This window comes from Dryas octopetala, chromosome 6, assembly GCF_963921425.1.
Source record: "Dryas octopetala chromosome 6, drDryOcto1.1, whole genome shotgun sequence".
Classification (NCBI taxonomy): Eukaryota; Viridiplantae; Streptophyta; class Magnoliopsida; order Rosales; family Rosaceae; genus Dryas; species Dryas octopetala.
In genome coordinates, this window is record NC_141371.1 from 3,759,320 (window position 1) to 3,777,359 (window position 18,040).

Consider the following 18,040-nt stretch of genomic DNA (forward strand, 5'->3'; position numbering starts at 1 on the left):
GGAGGCACATTAAGTGCATGTTCCAGGAATTAGGCAGGGTCATCATCATTTTATATCATGGCTTTGTGAATCCATTAGTTAACATCATCAATATCATGTATTCATGAGCCTAATTATCAATGCCTTAAAAGGACCTAAGCCAGGCAGACAATAAGGAGGTATATATATATATATATATATATATATATATATATATATCGATCTATGAACATTGTGGCCCAAACTGTCTCGTTTGCTTTACAAGTCATGATTACTATAAGCCTTGATTGATCTAATTCATTAAATTAAATTGTACAATTAATTAGAATGAGGGATGCAAGTGAAAATTGATGCTCATTATTCAAATTACTTCATATATGCATCCATGTGACTCCATTTGTCGTCATACTGAAACTTTGTTCCCAACATTCCCTTTTATATATTTCAATTTGAGATATTCTATATAAAAGCTCAATTGTCACTCTCCATGACTAGTATTCAAACCTAAGATTCTAAGAAGATGAATTTCTGGGTTTTAGTTGAGGGATCGATTTCTTGTTCTCTTGCTGTCTGTCATCATTCATCAGAACTTAATTAACCAATTAATTGGCCAATTTGTGACGAATAAGCCAGAAGAAATTTGTTTGATTAAACAAGGGGAATGTAATTGATTGGAATGACAGATGGATAAATAGTAAATAGGAAGAATATGCATGGTTTACCAGCGCCGACTTATATATATGTATATATTATAGTAATTATACAATTAATTAGTGCCATTAAAATATTAACAATTGGTTTTAGCAAGCTAGAGATTATTAATTAAGCAACTTGCTTAGTGCCCCTAGTTTTGGGTCACTAAAGCATACTCACTAATCACATAATACTGTGCAACGCGGGATCATATTCTGATATTCTCTTCATGTAAACAATTACACTACAAGAATTAACCCCTATTGTGACTGGGTGAGAAGAGACAGATCTGCATCTGTCACCCTTGTTTACTTAATGGGTACTCTTATAGTTACAACTTACAAGTTGGTTTTGATGCATATGGACACTCTTACTTGTTAGTATTATATATACTAATTAATACGTACCACCTTCTAGCTAAAATCATCAATTTTCTTCTTCACCCCAAACTAGTCATATATATCCATATATATTATGTATGTACTTGTATAAAATAACAAAAAGATAGGGTCTGAAATGGAAGCCGACATCCATATATAAAAACAATTTAAACAAAGGGATGGAGTTAGGTGATAAGCAGCCATCTATGTAGCCCATACACATAATTAAATTCGTCTACTTCTCTAGCTCCAATGAGTTCTCATCCACTAGTACATACTTTTAAGCGTCATCAATATTCAAAATGGTTAATATCACATACCAGCATGAAAAAGAAGATGATGTCTTTTTACTGAATATGGCATATGTATATATCTTATTGTTCAATTATCTCACCAAGTTCAAAATCAACAAGCTACATAGGAAAGATCGATAAATCCAATCCTCTTAATGTTACTGACCACGCCTCTTATGTAGATAAAATGCAGTGGTTGTTTTTTATGACAAGAAATAGTTAAAAAATGAGTTATTATTAGAATAAGTTAATGATCGATTATTTCTTTCGATTATAACAAATTTAATGAAAACAACTTACTGACATGCATAAATAAGTTTCATGTGAATTCAATCTATGGGATGATGAGTAAATATGACAAGTTTTATTTAAACTTAGAATCATCTTTAACGACACATTCTTATGTTGGTAGTGGTGGTTAGTACGTTTAGTGAAATGAAATTTTTGTCTCATCAAGATCAGAAATGGAGTCACGCCAGTGGTAATTAATGGAATAGTGGCATGACTCGGCAGACATATAAAAAGGGTTAGATCAATTTCTATAAGATTAAAATATAACAGGTGCTAATAGGAGTGGATGTATGTGCATGTGAGTGGCCTAACTATATATATATAAACATTAAACATATAACCCCACGAAAAAGCTCAAGTTAGGTGCCCATGAGTTCGATCATCGTATTCTTCAAATAAGGAAAGAGTAAGAAATTAAATAAACGTGGCTAATGAAGCAATAGTGCAATACGGATAACGATTAACCAGATTAAATTGTGTAGTAGACAATACGTAATATATCATTAAAGATAGATAGAACTTTAATTAATTCCTTGGTCGGTATAGAATAATAGTAACCAATTAAGCAGCCCAAATAAGTAATTAATTACAGCATTATCCAGCCACTTAATTAATTAAGTTTTAATAATCATATAGCTAGAGGTTGCATACCTGATCAAGACAGAGACGTACATCACATAATATATCGTGCATGTACACCAAAGCATGCATAATTCCAATTCCATATTTGTGCTTCTCTTACTTTTCTTCTTCCTTCTTGGTTAAATTAATTGTTTTCCACTGTGATGATAGTGGTGGGGAGAGTGGGAGGAGCTGACCATGACATAAAGCTAGTGATAAGTGTTCGTAGTGTGTGTAGGTGGGGGTTTGTAACTTTAGTGGCAGTAAGCATTACCAACACACCCAAGAGTTCGAATTCTATAATTCTATCCGATCCTCTTTAACTTTCATTGTAACAAAAAAAAAGTGAGAAGCGTGCAAAACACATTAGCTACCCTTCTTTGGATCAACAAGAACTTTTAAAAAAATAAGAGGGGAATGAGGGATAATATTGTTAATTAATCACACTTTGACATAACATTAATTCGCATTGTGGTGCTATAAGAATATTAATGTGTGTTTAATTGACTCACAGAACTTTAATATTGTACGTTTTATAATGATATATATATATATATAGTGGCAGCAAAGTCCATTTCTTGTCCGATCGATCTCGGTTTACAAGTTGCTATCGAAAGGAACCTGTCTAAGGAATAGACAAAGCAATTAATCGATAATTGAGGTGTGGCCAGCTCTGCCATATATATGTATATGCGCACCACAACAGGCTGAGGCCATCACCCATGACCCAACTAATTAATTATAATTATAATTAATTTGTTAGAGAGTACGTACTGAGTACTATTCTATATATTATCACATGATTTTCATTATTTGGTATATTACAATACATCGATTGATTGTCGAGAGAAAAATCTCACATTGAAATGTGAAAGCCTTGCATAGTAACTTATAAATGTTTGAGCTACTCCTTTTATTGTCAATTTATTTTGGGATGAATGTCTAGACTTTTTCATGGTATTAAAGCAAGTTATCTATGTGTTAGGCTCAACAACCACACGTGCTTCCACGCAGGGGCGGCTAGGACAGGCTATAGCCCCTCCAATTTTTTTTTTTTTTTTTTTTTATGCCTATAGGACAATTTTAGCCCCTCCAAAATATAACCCATATAGCCCAATAGGCAATAGCCCATACCCAGTTACCCCAAAGTCCAAAGTTCTAATGTTAATGTCCCCCCTTACTAGATGTATTTTTTCTTGTTTATCAATGAAATTCACTTGTATGCCGAGTTTTGTTAAACTAAATTTATTAGATTCATTATATATGTTTGTGTGATTGTGTAATGTTAACAGGTTTTCTAAAAATTTGAGAAATGTAATTAAAACAAAGGAGACTTTGTCGAAATTTTTAGAGATTATTTCCACTAAGGAAAATTAGCTTCAAGTTTAACCCACCCGAGAATGAAATCCTGGATCCGTGCCTGTTCTCACGTCATCCTATATTAATTGTCCACGTGCTAAGCTTGAGTGACGCCACACATGCGGGGGCGTGTTGAGAGAAAGATCTCACATTGAAAATGTGATTTAATGTGAGGCCTTATATATTGACTTATAAGGATTTGAGCTACTTCTCTCATTGTCAATTGACCGATTTTGGGATGGATGTCTAAATTTTTTTCGTCGACCCCTTTAAGAATTAAGGCTCAATAACACGTCCATTTTGCATCAACATTAATTGGGTTTAATTTGTTTATGAAAGAAATCAAAGCCACAATCTAAAATGGTGTCTTCTTCTGCGGTCAGAATATAATTAAACTGATTGGCAACTGCAGCTATTCTATTTTAGAAGCTAGATTGTTTCAAATTCAAATCTTCTCTCCCCAATTCAAAAAGAATTTGTGAAAGGACATTAATGCATGGTCGATACGATTAATTAGTACATTCACAGAATTAATGATGTCGGTAAACAAAATAGACCTATGAGAGTAATTTGATATTGTGAATGTGAGTTTGTCGATCTCGATTAGGACATTAATTAAGTAAAATTATGTCGACCGGAACGTGCGTTCTTAATTAATCATATTTCTCGTCAGTGAAGTGAACTCTGTAAGTATATATATATATATATATATATATATATGCATCACAAGAGTTGGCGTCCATCGAGGAAATAGATTGAAGTACACCCTAGAGAACTTGGAAGGCCTCGATCGTCTTAATTTGTTAACAAATTTTAATGTTATACAATGGAGAAAGAAAGGTAATTACTGTAACTATAAGACTATTTCATCATCGTCATTCTGTTGGACCACTAATCTATATTAACATTACAAGATCGAGCAAGTATGATGGTGAAATATGCATAATAAATGTACATATTTCATATATTATAGCAAGTTGCCCACATGGTGTGAACAATGTTTTTATAGAATAAGCTGAAGGACGTATCTGGTGATGAAGTTTGTAAACATGGAATAATAATAATAATAATAATAATAATAATTTATAGTACAGTAATAGTAGTACTAGTCTCTGGCAGTGCAAGGTTGTCATCATTTGTATTTTACCCAGCGGCTACCTACCTCTAACAAAATACCCAATTGGGTTTCAATATGTTGGTGTTGTATTTCTCCTAGTAGAGCATCAAAGGCGTACGTACGTGGTGGGACAGTGGGACTCATATATGAATGATATATGGGAATGATCAGTAGCAAGCTAGAAGAAGATGTAAAAGTAGACAACACAAGCGAAGATAATATTTCAAAGGATTAAAGCTAGCTAGGTAGCTTCAACCAGTGGTTGTACAATTGGTGCAGTTGCAGGTCTTGGGGACAAAGGCACAGACCCCAAATGGCTTGCCAGGGAGGTTGCAGTCGATGCCGAAGCAGCAAGGCATGGTGGCGCAGGTGGTAGCGGAGCAGCACTTGCACACCAAGCACAGCTGGTACGGCTCAAGCCTCCGTCGTCGTGTAATATCATCATCATCAACATGGGCTTTTACGTCATTTAACACCCTGTACTCCATTGGACCCATGGGCTTTAATGGCCCAGTAATTGATTCGCTTATTGACATAAGCTCTTCAACTGCTGCATGACATCCTGCACATGTATGTGATTGTGAATCATTTTGTATATGGTTGAATTCAAGAATATGTATAAATTTCAAATTGAAAAAGAGCTTTTATGCTTGGGTATTTTACTTACCAGGACTGATGGTTAATAGCGCCATGAAGAGAACTAAAGCCGCTAATTTTACGGTGTTACTGTTTGTGGAATCGTCCATGTCTCAAAGCAAACACAATTATACAGTATACAGTACCCCTGGAGAGACACGAGAGAGAGAGAGAGAGAGAGAGAGAATTTTGAGAATAAAATTTTGTGTGGTGTAAAGCAGTGGAGAAGAGATTGATTTGTTAGGACTTAAGAGGATGTGGGTCAATGAATGGATGGGTATCTGTTGCCTCTCATCAGTCTCTACTCTACGTAGTTTTTAAAAAGGACATCGATGGAATCTGGGTTACTTGCGGGGTATGTTAAATTGTTAATCATGTCCGCAAGATCCGACCCAATTGCTATGGGTTCAATCCACCCAAAAAATAACACCACTACCCACTACCCAGCAAGGTAGTGACTTTCCAGCTCTACCCAAGTACTTCGTTTCAAAAGTTTAAAGGCATGTACAACCCCCTGATCTTACAATATGGGTTCACATCAGGAATTAAGGTGGGCATGAGTTCTAAGATTCAGTTCTCAACTTATAGGTGCAATGTTATGTTATGCCCTTGAAAGTAGATGGGTTTAGGTTAGGTAGTTCTGCTGAGGTAATGTTGCCAAATAGCATTCATGCCATTAATCTTGTACTCTTTTTCCCTCGAATTCTAACAAATTTCCGGGATGACAAGAATAAGTTACATCAGGAGGTGAAGAGGGGATGCTCCAAAATTTGGAAATATAGAGATGAAAAGACACAATGACACTGTCACAGCATCAAGTTCTTCGGGATTTAACAGGAGGTCTGTATCTAAATGTTAACATGGGGATTTTAACATGGCAATTTCCATTGGCACTTGGGCATGGCCGAACCTAAATACAAGCACGCGCCAAACAGAATGATTTAGCAGAGGTATATAGAGGAACACCATGAAACCATGTATGTGGAAAACAATGACATGTGCACTCATAATTTAAACAAGCAAATTTCGTCATTGCAAAAAAGGTTGGGGGGATAACGCATACAAACAAGTATACAATATAGATGACAATCTCATCTAACTCTGCACGCTGCAGGCCCTCCTGGAGAGCAATTTGGGTTCGGGGATCGACAAACAGCACCTGGACCTACATTATTAGAAAACCTGTTACGCATTCGGTACTCAGGGATTCTGCTCATGGCAAACGGTCCACCAGTTGACGATTCACTTGGATCGTTACAACTTTGTAGAGGTTCCAATGTTTCAACTACATCACTCATTAAGGGCCTTGCTTTGGGGTTTTGGCTGAGACAATAGTATGCCAAGCTGCAGGCCTTCTGTGCTGCCCTGACTGAGTATTGTTCCAACCTTGGGTCAATTATTTGTAGCAACTTTCTCTTGTCATTCAGTTTTGGCCGTGCCCAATCTACCAAGTTCTGCTCCCTACTTGGTCTCGTCTTGTCAACAGATCTCCTTCCTGTCAAAAGCTCAAGGAGAACAACTCCAAAGCTGTATACATCACTCCTGGCAGTTAGGTGGCCTGCTCATTTCATATAGATTTCATTTAGAAAAATATCACATAAGCATGTATGCATGCAAATTAAGTACTCCTGCAGTATGTGAACAAGAAAACTAGACGCATGGACAACATATGTCAACATTTCTTCATTTGCTGACACAATTTTAAAGGAAAAATAGAGGACCATCAGACATGCTTTTAATCAATTAGTTACAGAACAGAGACAACAGGGTAGATGGACATAGCAATACTCCACAGTTCAAATTTGCAAGTCACTCGTTGCTACAATAATAAAGTAAAATTTGCAATCCTAAACCATTACAGTCAAGATAGAAATCATGTAAAAGTGAGAGTGTTCTATTCCTTACCGGGAATTTTTCAGTCTTAGATCTAACCATTCAAAGTTGGTTACTTATTTTAGTTATTAGTCTTTGGACGTGTGTATATGTATATATATATATATATATATATATTCGTATGTGTACCTTAACGTTTAGGATTCCTATGTAGATGAAAAATGACATACTTCTACACCTCATACATTGTTAGCTCTTAATACAAGGGGTAGCGACCGTAGGATTTATGAAAAAGATTTGAACAGAAAGGGCACTGAAGCTACCAGGAACCTATGAATTCAATTTCCCGTTGCTATAGAAGCCAAGCATTTATAAATATATTTGAATAGAAAGTGCATTGAAGCTGTCAAGAATCTATTAATTCAATTTCCAGTTGCTATAGAAGCCAAAAGACATACACAAGTACCAAGAAAATTGTTATCTTTATGCACTCTACCAGTTAGCAATAATGTATTTAATTCATTTCATCGTATTGAATGTAAAAGAGGTTATAGCCAAAAAAGAAAAATCTACTAGTAATGTTGAAACTATCTGACCATAAAGCACAATTGCCCATGTTCATCACAAGAAGAGCCACTCTATGCTCTAGATCTCCCCTGCCAAGACCCTGCTTTGGCCGTACCAAAACAGGTGTGGTGGACTCTATCTTTCACTAGTGAAAGAAAGAAAGACAATTTGAAAAGAATTCTAGCAATAAACTCATAATATACTTCCATAGAAAGCAGAGAATCATGGTAAAGTATTCCTCAAATGGTACTAGTACTGGTGATTACTGACCATCAACCGAAGCACCTAGTTGGCAGTTTTTTTACAGGAAGCAGTGAATTATAGAATTAGTGGAAGTAAATGTTGTTCTTCTATACAAGACAAAAATCTAGATTTGTTCCCCACTCAAAAAATTCAATTAAAAGAGGATTCACTATGTTCCAACTACCTATAGTAAGCAGTGAGATTTTAGAATTAGTGGAATTAAATGTTGTTCCTCTATAGAAGACAAAAATCTAGATTTGTTTCCCACTCAAACAATTCAACCAAAAGAAGATTCATTACGTTTACTATATAAGTTGGATCAAGAATTTCTAACATATGAGAAGATCATACCAGTCATTACATATTCAGGGGCTGCATAACCATAGGTACCCATAACTCGAGTCGACACATGGGTCTCATCACCTTGGGGTCCAGCTTTAGCAAGTCCAAAATCAGAAAGCTTGGCAGTATAATCCTGCATACACAAGCAACAAGTAAGATTAATACGAGTTTGCATGCAATCATTAAGAAATATGTTTGAACAGAAACAACTTATAGGATTTAGAAATTTAAGAAACAACACTTACAGAGTCCAATAAGATATTCGAAGTTTTGAAGTCCCGGTAGATAACTGGCCTTTCAGCATTGTGAAGAAAAGCAAGTCCCTTTGCAGCTCCCAGAGCAATCATCATCCTCGTTGCCCACGACAATGGAACAGTTGCCTCTAAATGTTCACCAAATTTTGATTAGCAACACAAAGTCATCAACAACAAGAACCAAAAACAGAAAATTGTACAGCTGTGTATGCAATGTAAACGGTGAGAGACTGAGAATAAAAGGCAATACTCCGGAACAAGTGATTCTCGAGGCTTCCTCTGAACATAAACTCGTAGACGAGCAACCTGTGATCGTCCTCGCAGCAATAGCCAATCAATTTGACGAGGTTCGGGTGGCGGAGCTGGCCGAGAAAGTTGACCTCCGTCAGCCACTCGCGGTGGCCCTGGAGGCCCTCCTTATTGAGCACCTTGACGGCGACCGGCAGCGATTTGAGCCCGACCCTCACGTTCTCGTCAATGTAGCCCTTGTACACGATCCCGAACCCCCCCTCGCCCAAGATGTAGTCGGAGCGGAAGCTCTTGGTGATGGTCTCCAGCTCGAAGAGCGTGAAGGCGATGACGTGCGTGTACAGCACGGCATTCTTCCGCGCGTCCTCGAAGTTGCGTGGTGTCGAAGGATCGCTCAGATCTGAAATTGAACGGCTGTGATTCTGCTTCTTCTCGCCGCCGTTGTTCTTCGCCCCCACATTCGACGACAGCGCGTTTAGCTGTTGAACTGCGTAATCAGAAACTCAAGCTTTTAGCTCATCAAAAATCACAATACAAATACAGAACAGATCTGGATTCTTCTGAACCAAACAAGCCACAAGCACCAACCTTGAGCATTGGTTACAACAGCAGATTCCTCCCTCGTCCCGCAGTTCCCCATCTTGTCGACGATACGTCACCGTTTTTAGCAGTAGCAGAAGCAGCACTGAGTAAAAGCCACGGCTGTTGTTGAAGAAGTTGAGCTCCGACTCTGTGTGTTGTTGCGCTTCTAATGGCGCAGACTTTCATTCTTTGGTGGCTTTCTCCTCCTCTCAACTTTTTCCCAAGCTTTTTATCTTCGTCTCTCTCTCACTGTTCTTAACTCGTAATTACTTAATTAGTAAGTAATTATTATTTAACTAACAGAATGCAATTACGATCTCATAATATGCCCTTAATTAATTAAAAGATTACATCAGAAATAGTAAAAACTAAAAACAATCCTGAAACGTAATCCTATTTGATATTATCTTCCTCTAAGTGGCTCTGCTTCAAAGCTCAAACTCTGCCCTCTCCCTAAACACTGTGAGAGTGATGGACCTGTGGCTGTCTGTGGATCTCTTCTTCCTCCTCTTTGCTGTTTGCTACAAAGTATGTGGGGACCACCTCTTCTTCCAATTATTTATTTTTTTTTACTTTACCAGATAGATTTTATCTTATTTATTGTCAATTTGGTCAAAAACTGGGAAGGCCCAAATTGAAAGAGTGGGCTTGGGATTCGGCCATCAATTCATTCAAAAATTCTGTCAAAAAAAAGTTTACACAATGTTTCATTTCAGTGTATGTGTAAATGTTTTATTTATTGTAAATAAATGAGTAATTATGTCAATGTTTTATGTCATTAATATATGATAAAGTCAACTAGAGTTAATATGTATTCTATTAACTAGAGTCAGTTTTGACTCATAATTGATCCTAATTGATTCTAATCGACTCTGTTAATGGAAATAGTTGATCCTAATTATAGTTGACAATGAAAACCTTTAACAATGGTCGCGTGACCATTTTTTAACATAATATTGATTGAATGAATGAAAATGAATATTTTGACACAAGAATAAAGTTCTGATATCGATTTGACACCAAGAAAAAAAAAGTTAAGGGAATAATGGTGAAAGTTCAAGAACCATTGCTAAACTTTTCGCTAATTTATTATTAATTGGGCTAAAATCTGGGCAGGCCCAACTTGAAAGAGTGGTCTTGGGCCTCAATAAAAGCCCAACCCAGTACCCACTTTCCTAACTAACATGCTCTCTTATCCAGAACCCCTCTAATTCATAGTTCATAGATAAGAAAATAACACAGAAGAGCAAAACCAGATTTTGTATGGTTTGGGAATGGCGACGGCAATGGCTTTAGCTACGGCACCTGGAACAGTGGAAAGTGGTAGCAGATGGAGTATGGCGTCTCTGAGGTTAGCACTGCCATCACCACCAGGTAAATGTACGGTTGCTACATCTTCATCTTCATCGCCATGTGGCCATCGTAGTCTGCGGCTCAGCCTCAGTCTCAACCAGTCTCTCCTCAAACCCCAACAAACTTTTGGGTCTTTCACGGGTCTCTCTCCCCTGAACCCTCTTCTCTCTCTTGGCCTCTCCGGTACCACTCTCTTCTCCAACACTAAGTTTAGTTTGGTTTTTAAATTTTGTGTTTTTGATGTAGTAGAGGTATATTAGTTGAGGTAGAGGCAATTATTTATCTTTGTGTATTGTTCAGCTCAAGTTTCATTTCCTTCACCTAAAAAATGATAATAAATGTGCAATTGTGTATCTTTGTGTATTGTTTCAGTTCAATTTTCACTTACTTCACTTAACAAATGATAACAAATGGTAAAAATGCATTAAATTGAATTTCAATAATGTAGCTCAAATGGGTTTGGGACCTCCACAATGGGAAATCCATATTGCATTGCATTGTTGATTTTTTTTATCTTATCATCATGCTAAGACTAACTAGTAATTACTCTCACGTCTGCAAGAGTGACCTTTATCTCTATGTCAATACATCTTTGAGATATGTTTTCCATCATTTGGTTTCTATGTCACTAACCATTATCTACCTTCTGGCAGAGTATACAAGTTTTGAACATAACTTCACCATTGTTGATAATGGTTGCCGATTTTATGCCATGAGACATGGCAGACGAGTGCCTAAGCTCAACAGGCCTCCTGACCAAAGAAAAGCACTTTTGCGAGGCCTCACTACTCAGCTCCTTAAACATGGTCGCATCAAAACCACTCGAGCAAGGGCCAGCGCCATGAGGAAATATGTTGACAAAATGATCACCTTGGCCAAGGATGGGTCTCTTCATAAGAGGAGACAGGCTCTGGGCTTTATCTATGAAAAGCAGATTGTCCATGCCTTGTTTGCGGAGGTACCAGACAGATATGGGGAGAGAAATGGTGGTTACACTAGAATTATTAGAACGCTGCCAAGGCGAGGAGACAATGCACCCATGGCGTACATTGAACTTGTGTAGGTCTCAATTCACTTCATTTCTAATTTATACATTGATTCCAAATGCTTTCTTTGTAACAATATCATCATGCTGGGATTGTATGAATAGCTAATGGTTTTAATTGTTATACAGACATGCATTGCCAGCCTGTATTTAAGCTTGGTCTCACCTCACGTTTTATCTTTCGCATATTTAAATCTGTAGTTCAATGGATAGATCAGTTGGTTCGCATTATAGTTGGCAGGCGCGTTTCAACAAGTTATTCCCTGATTCTTTTGGAGCGGTTGGATATATTATGGTTTTTGGTTTTGCTCCATTAGGGACATGTCTTCTATTGAGCCATAGGTGTCCTCTTATGTTTTCTCTCATACTGGCCAATTGATCTACCTCTGCTGTCTTAGTGTTCCCATGTTAATCCTACCCCCTTTATATATGATATGAGTTTTGATTGTGTAAGACCCCATTGCAATTTCCTTCCTCATTCATTGCCCCTAATGTTGCCTCAAACGTCTCAAGGATTTGCATTGGTATTTCTCATCACTATCCTATAAAGTTATAAATTATCCATCTCAAGATATTTTTTCACTTAAGCTATGTTTATCTATTTATATTTTATTCCTGTCACTTGACATTTTGCAGTGTAGAGTGTGCCAAACATACAAGTTTAGGTCCCTTCTCGCAAGCTCTATTAGCATGGAAATGTTTCTGCATAAACTGTATCTTGTGCATATGTATACTTCAGGTATCAGAAACTAAACAAAGCATAGACCATTAGTTGTCTTTCTTCCCACATAATGCATATTAGTGAGTTCTAGTTTGAGGATGAAATCATGGGGCTAGACTTGGAGCTTGGGTGATTATTGATGTTCTGGAAAGGATAATATCATATATTGGAATAGTGTCTGATCATGTTGTGCATTACTTCGTAGGGACAATCCTATTGCCTATATACTGTTGTTGTTCATTATGTCATGATGTCATTGGCATGCATTTGATCAGTATGCTTCTAATTTTACTTGGTTGGAACCTGTGCCTTAGACATAGTGGAAAATACCTGCCTCAACCTCTAAAATGCTAGGAATGGGACTGGAAGGGAAGACAGAGTGTTAACTAGGTGACTTTTGCCAAACCTAGGCAACATTACCATTTACCTGTTAGAAAGGAAAAAAATATACTAGATACCATCGAAGAGCGAAATGCTTTGCAGTTAGTTTTCCATACTTTATAGTTTATGTTCATATTTCTACTTACACAGTAAGTAATACTTGTGTGTGCGGGCGCACGCGCGCCATATATGCACGTGTATTTGTATGAGTCTAGTGCACCTCTGTGCTCAAAGTCTTCCTGTAGATGTTGACACAGACAGAGTGCTTAGTGCTTAGGTGTTTGTGGATGGCAATTTTGCTTGGACTGGTAGTCATTTCAATTCTCATTCACAACAATGGACTGAAAGTAGAGTGAAAGTGAAGTGACCAATTATGCTCATCATCTCCAATACGAAATACCTTTAGTCCCTCTCAGCACATGTAAATCTGATACTGTCTAATATCTATTTGACTCCAATGCTAGACCCATCTCCAGATCCTTGTTGTACTTGTGCCATATGAAACATGAGGTCATTCTCTAAAGCGGCATGCTTTGTACATATTATCAGGTCGGCTTGATGTTTTCCCACTGTGGTTTCCTTTTAGGCTTTTACCCATCTAAAATGCATAATATCTAACTGTTTATTTTGTTTGTTTGGTCAAACAAAAACTGTTTTCGGCTATGTTGCACACCTTATACCGTCCACTTATTACTATTATTGTTACGAAAACTAATAAAGGGACAAGTTTTTTGGTTTCTTAATGAACTCACCACTGCACTGATAGTAAAATTTTCATGTCGCAGACGTATATATTCTTTATGTTTATTTTTTTTCATTATTTATAAAAGAGAGAGATATAAAATGTATACATTCATATGATATGATAGACAAATTCAAGTTATAACATAAATTCATAAAATACCAAATGAAAAACTAAACTAACTCGGCAAATCAGGTCAAGTCATAACACATAAATGTCCATCTTGAAAATTTGAGTTGTATTGGACTGAATTATATTAAATTGTAATGAATGGTATTTAGATTGGATAATATTGAAATCTGGGTAGTTTTTAGAACTTTCTGGCCGACTTAGAATTGTCTTTGTTTGTTCGTTCTCTAACAAAAATAGAAAACCTCATAACTATGACAACGTCTGGTGAGCATTTATGATACATGACCTTTGAAATTTTCGATTTCTGCCTGTCTATTGACATGGACATCCAACGCTGGGTTAGGGACACGTCTTGTATTGGTCTTCGACTCTTTGTATACAATCTGTACTAGTCTACTCACAAAGTAGAGAGAAAGTGAGAGAGGGCATTTCCCAGTGTGCTTTGATTTAAACTCAGGGCTAAATAGTCAGAATTGAAAGCATGAAAAATCTAGGCATGTATAAAAGACATGGTATATATAATTTCCTATTATTGGCTTTATAGCACATATATAGCCATATAGGTTAGAAAAAAGAGCAGCGAAAGGAGATGTTTCAACTTTCTAACTAGAACAGAAACAGAGGGGTTATTGTTGCTCGTTGATTGTAAGAATAAAATGGATGGATGAAATTGTGGGATTTAAATGGAATTGATTCTTGTTTAGGTAAGTACAGAGTTGGTGGAAGACTGGAAGCAAGTGGGAATGGAGAATTTGAATTTGGGTTCTTCCACAATCACTCACCAAAGTGCCAATGTCCCTGTCAATGTGACCTTGTGGTCTGTCTGCCTCCCACCTCCTTTTCTAAATTTCAATGCCTTTTTTCAATTCCATCCATGATCCATCTAGCACAAAATTATGATGTGGACATGTATAACATGTAGACGCGTTTTTAGCCTTTAAATATGAGAATTAACTTTTTTCTATTTATGGCAGTCGGCACCAAAATGTTTTTCGAAAATCATACACAATTTTCATCCATTATGAACAGGGGCCACAACCACCGTTATTATGAACTGGGTACTACTACTGTAGAATGAACCCCGCAGGCCCACAGCAACAAACATGTAACATGTCTTGTCCTTGTTCATACAGACTACATAGGCCTGAACCAATTATTTTCGGCAACACCTCTTTTGATTTTTGGAGTTCCGCGAATGTAAGAAAAATTATTATGTGGAAAGGTACTACTAAGGTGACATGCTAATTAACATAGTGTTATTATTAAGAATATAGGGTTTATATTTTATCGATTGTACACGTGTAATAATTTGAATGTATTCATAACATTATCTAACAATCGAATCTAATGATCCGTTGGCTGTTGGCTGTTAGCTGTTGGCTATGGAATTGTTGTTGAGGCGTGGCTCAGTGGCTGTAACTTTCATCGTATAATCTATATATATATATATATATATACGGGAGTCTGTATATATATATATATATATATATGCTTTTTAACCCACAATGTTAGGAGTGGCTTTCATGGCGGTCCACATAACATGCATGGGCCCTCCCGTATTCTAGATTGATAACGACTCCCTTCTAAGTTTTTTTTTTTTTCTTTATATATGACTTAATTTTGAGTTTTAAGATTAGCTTAGAGAAATGAGTGAGACATGGTCACATGTATACGTAGTCTTCAATTGAATTGTATTGTAAACGACCAAACGCAAGAGAGAAGCTCAATTATATAGTGCAATTATATATGAATGCCTGTTTGGCTAATAAATTAGGAATATAACACAATATTGCTCACATTTTGTGGCAGAACCACCTCAATTCCAAGATTTTTGGATAGAGAGAAAAAGGGGAAGAAAAACTCAACCATCTTATAAATATGTGTGAATTAACGTCATTTATTAGGTGAAACTATATTTGTGCGGGCCTTATTCATAGTCTATGTTATTCTGAAATATATTATTATTATCATTATATATAATTATATATAAGCTAGGTCTCATTTTTAAATGAATATGAATCTTAACCCCAGGAAAAAATTGTGTTTTGACCTTTCTAAAAGTACGAAAAGCCTTTTTTTCTGATTAAGATTTTTCTAGAATGGAGAATGTAGAAATGAAAAGAACTACATTCTTCAAGATATATAGTAGTAGGAAAGTTAGCATTTCATTTTGTCTATAAATTTTTTTTTTATAAATTGTGGTATCTAATCGGCATTATAACATGTTCTATTATTAAAGTATTATAATTGATTTAACAAAAAACAGAAATCAAATGGGAACAATTAATTTATTGAATTTTTATTTGAATATATGATAACATAGAATAATATTAGATATATGCCAAGAAACTATTATTCCATATATGATATATCATCTTTAGTTATAAACAAGAAAAAATTAGGGGGTAGCGTAGGTTGATGGCCCTAACCCATCGATTATGCAAAAGGTCACCTGTCCCAAGAGGAAAAATAATAACATGGAAGAATTAAGTAAGCATTGGGACTATTTTTGTTTATTTTTTGCCGTCGGGAAGCGTTGGGGGATTAAGATGCTCAAGTTGAAAGGAAACAAACATAGCAATGACATACACGCAATTGTCTATTGATCATCTATCTATGATTTTTTAACACATCTGTTTAAATAAAAAAATAATTTAATTCACAGAAAAAGTCAGAGGTCTTCCACTTCTTAAATGGCTCAGGGGAGTCGCACAAACCGCCCCAACCAATGGGGATCCTTAATTCCTTATCACTTTCTTAAATTAATCATATTCATACGCATCATTAAGACGGAATTAAACATAATAAACTAAGGAAATGACAGAAAGCTTTGGAAATATCTGTGAGGGTGTGGGACAGAACTTCTGCCCAATCACACAAGTAACAGGCGTACATCCTCTCCACCACAAAATGTATTACTTTTTTTTAATTCAAACTCATTGATTTTAAAAAATTGTAATAATTTTGTATTGGCTTAGAAGTAAAGATAGGCCTCTGCCTATCCAGATTTAAATCATTATTTATTATTCAATTTTTAATTTCAATCATGTAATAATTAAGTTTAGAAATACATGAATAAAAAGAAAATAAATTCATAACATTTTATACTTACGTGTCTATCGTTCTATTCATGCATGGATTCGCAGCATTTAATAGTGACAAAGCTAAAGCTATATATGAACTTTTTGGTAGGTAATTAACATAGTGTTTAATTTCTAAGTGGTTCAATTAACATACCACCTTGTGCCTAAATACATATATATATTGAATGGAAGTTTTGAGCCACATCATTTCAGACATATATGTGACTTTGTTAGAGTTAATATTAAGATTTTATGAGTTCGAAGCGAATCATAATAATAAATTTTTTGATTTTTTATGTATATTACTTAGCATCACATTATATATAAATATATAAAAAAATTATAAAATTTAGGAGTCTTCAATAATTGGAGGTGATTGCCTCATTTAGCTACGCTTAGGACGGCTCTAAACTTTATCCTTAATATTTATATTTACAATACATAACTATAATTAAAACAAATAAGAATAAATACAAGAAATTAAGGGTCTGTTTGGTATTCTATTCAGAAACTATTTTTTATTTTCAAAAACAAAAAAACAAGTTTTAGTCACGAAAACGTGTTTGGTAAACCATTTTTAAAAACAATTTTTAGAAAAAAAAATTCAAAAACATGCCTCTTTTTAAAAATGATAAAACATCATTTTTCTCCTTTTTTTTTTTTGCATTTTCTTTTTTCTTAGATGTCATCATTTTTAAAATTTAAAAATGATTTTCAAATTTCATGCCAAATAGGCAAATACGTTTTTAAATTTTAAAAATTAATTTTGAAAACTCACATTTAAAAAAAAAATTCTTAATTTTAAAAAAAAAAATTGAGTAGGATACCGATCGTACCCTAAAAATCAAAAAACGGCTATCTAATTACAATTGATATTCTCTTTATACAAGAGATTTATTCCTTATCATATTGCATCAGACCTCTCATCCTATCCCCTTTTTTCTACCTTTTTTAATTAGTTTTTGTTTTTTTTCTTCCGTCCATTCATAATGAGGCTGACGTCATACGTTGGTGGCGCACTCGTGGTATGACTTTTTATCTTATGAATTACGATGGACTCTCGGTGCGCTATCTACAAGTTCAACGCTTCTTTTACACTCAATGCATTCTGGAATCTGGACCACTCAAAACCCACACGGCCCAT

The 18,040-nt window shown here is 35.7% G+C and overlaps 3 protein-coding genes across 3 annotated transcripts; 1 reads left to right on the forward strand and 2 right to left on the reverse strand.

Moving 5' to 3' along the window:
* Positions 1-4,984: 4,984 nt before the first annotated feature.
* On the reverse strand, positions 4,985-5,479 carry LOC147281247 (uncharacterized). The gene is made up of 2 exons (XM_086246526.1): positions 5,401-5,479; positions 4,985-5,295 (listed from the first exon to the last, which is right to left on the reverse strand). Exons 1-2 carry the CDS (start codon positions 5,477-5,479, stop codon positions 4,985-4,987), a joined length of 390 nt encoding a protein of 129 aa, XP_086102652.1.
* Positions 5,480-6,299: 820 nt separating this feature from the next.
* Positions 6,300-9,894, reverse strand: LOC147281248 (Protein kinase superfamily protein). Its single transcript, XM_086246114.1, has 5 exons — positions 9,446-9,894; positions 8,859-9,344; positions 8,600-8,736; positions 8,364-8,487; positions 6,300-6,927 (listed from the first exon to the last, which is right to left on the reverse strand). Exons 1-5 carry the CDS (start codon positions 9,495-9,497, stop codon positions 6,461-6,463), a joined length of 1,266 nt encoding a protein of 421 aa, XP_086102240.1. The 5' UTR covers positions 9,498-9,894; the 3' UTR covers positions 6,300-6,460.
* A 761-nt stretch (positions 9,895-10,655) lies between these two features.
* LOC147281249 (Ribosomal protein L17 family protein) lies at positions 10,656-11,991 on the forward strand. Its single transcript, XM_086247822.1, has 2 exons — positions 10,656-10,975; positions 11,446-11,991. The coding sequence occupies exons 1-2, from the start codon at positions 10,714-10,716 to the stop codon at positions 11,853-11,855; spliced, it is 672 nt and encodes a 223-aa protein (XP_086103948.1). The 5' UTR covers positions 10,656-10,713; the 3' UTR covers positions 11,856-11,991.
* Positions 11,992-18,040: the final 6,049 nt, after the last annotated feature.

Excerpts from the sequence above, each read along its gene's own strand:
- LOC147281249 (XM_086247822.1), top strand. The coding sequence starts at position 10,714 with ATGGCGACGGCAATGGCTTTAGCTACGGCACCTGGAACAGTGGAAAGT. Across the intron at positions 10,976-11,445 it reads TCTCTCTCTTGGCCTCTCCG|AGTATACAAGTTTTGAACAT; the intron begins GTACCACTCTCT and ends ACCTTCTGGCAG.
- LOC147281247 (XM_086246526.1), bottom strand. The coding sequence starts at position 5,479 with ATGGACGATTCCACAAACAGTAACACCGTAAAATTAGCGGCTTTAGTT. Across the intron at positions 5,296-5,400 it reads GCTATTAACCATCAGTCCTG|GATGTCATGCAGCAGTTGAA; the intron begins GTAAGTAAAATA and ends ATACATGTGCAG.
- LOC147281248 (XM_086246114.1), bottom strand. The coding sequence starts at position 9,497 with ATGGGGAACTGCGGGACGAGGGAGGAATCTGCTGTTGTAACCAATGCT. Across the intron at positions 8,737-8,858 it reads CGAGAATCACTTGTTCCGGA|AGGCAACTGTTCCATTGTCG; the intron begins GTATTGCCTTTT and ends GTGAACATTTAG. Across the intron at positions 6,928-8,363 it reads CCCTGAATATGTAATGACTG|GCCACCTAACTGCCAGGAGT; the intron begins GTATGATCTTCT and ends TGAAATGAGCAG.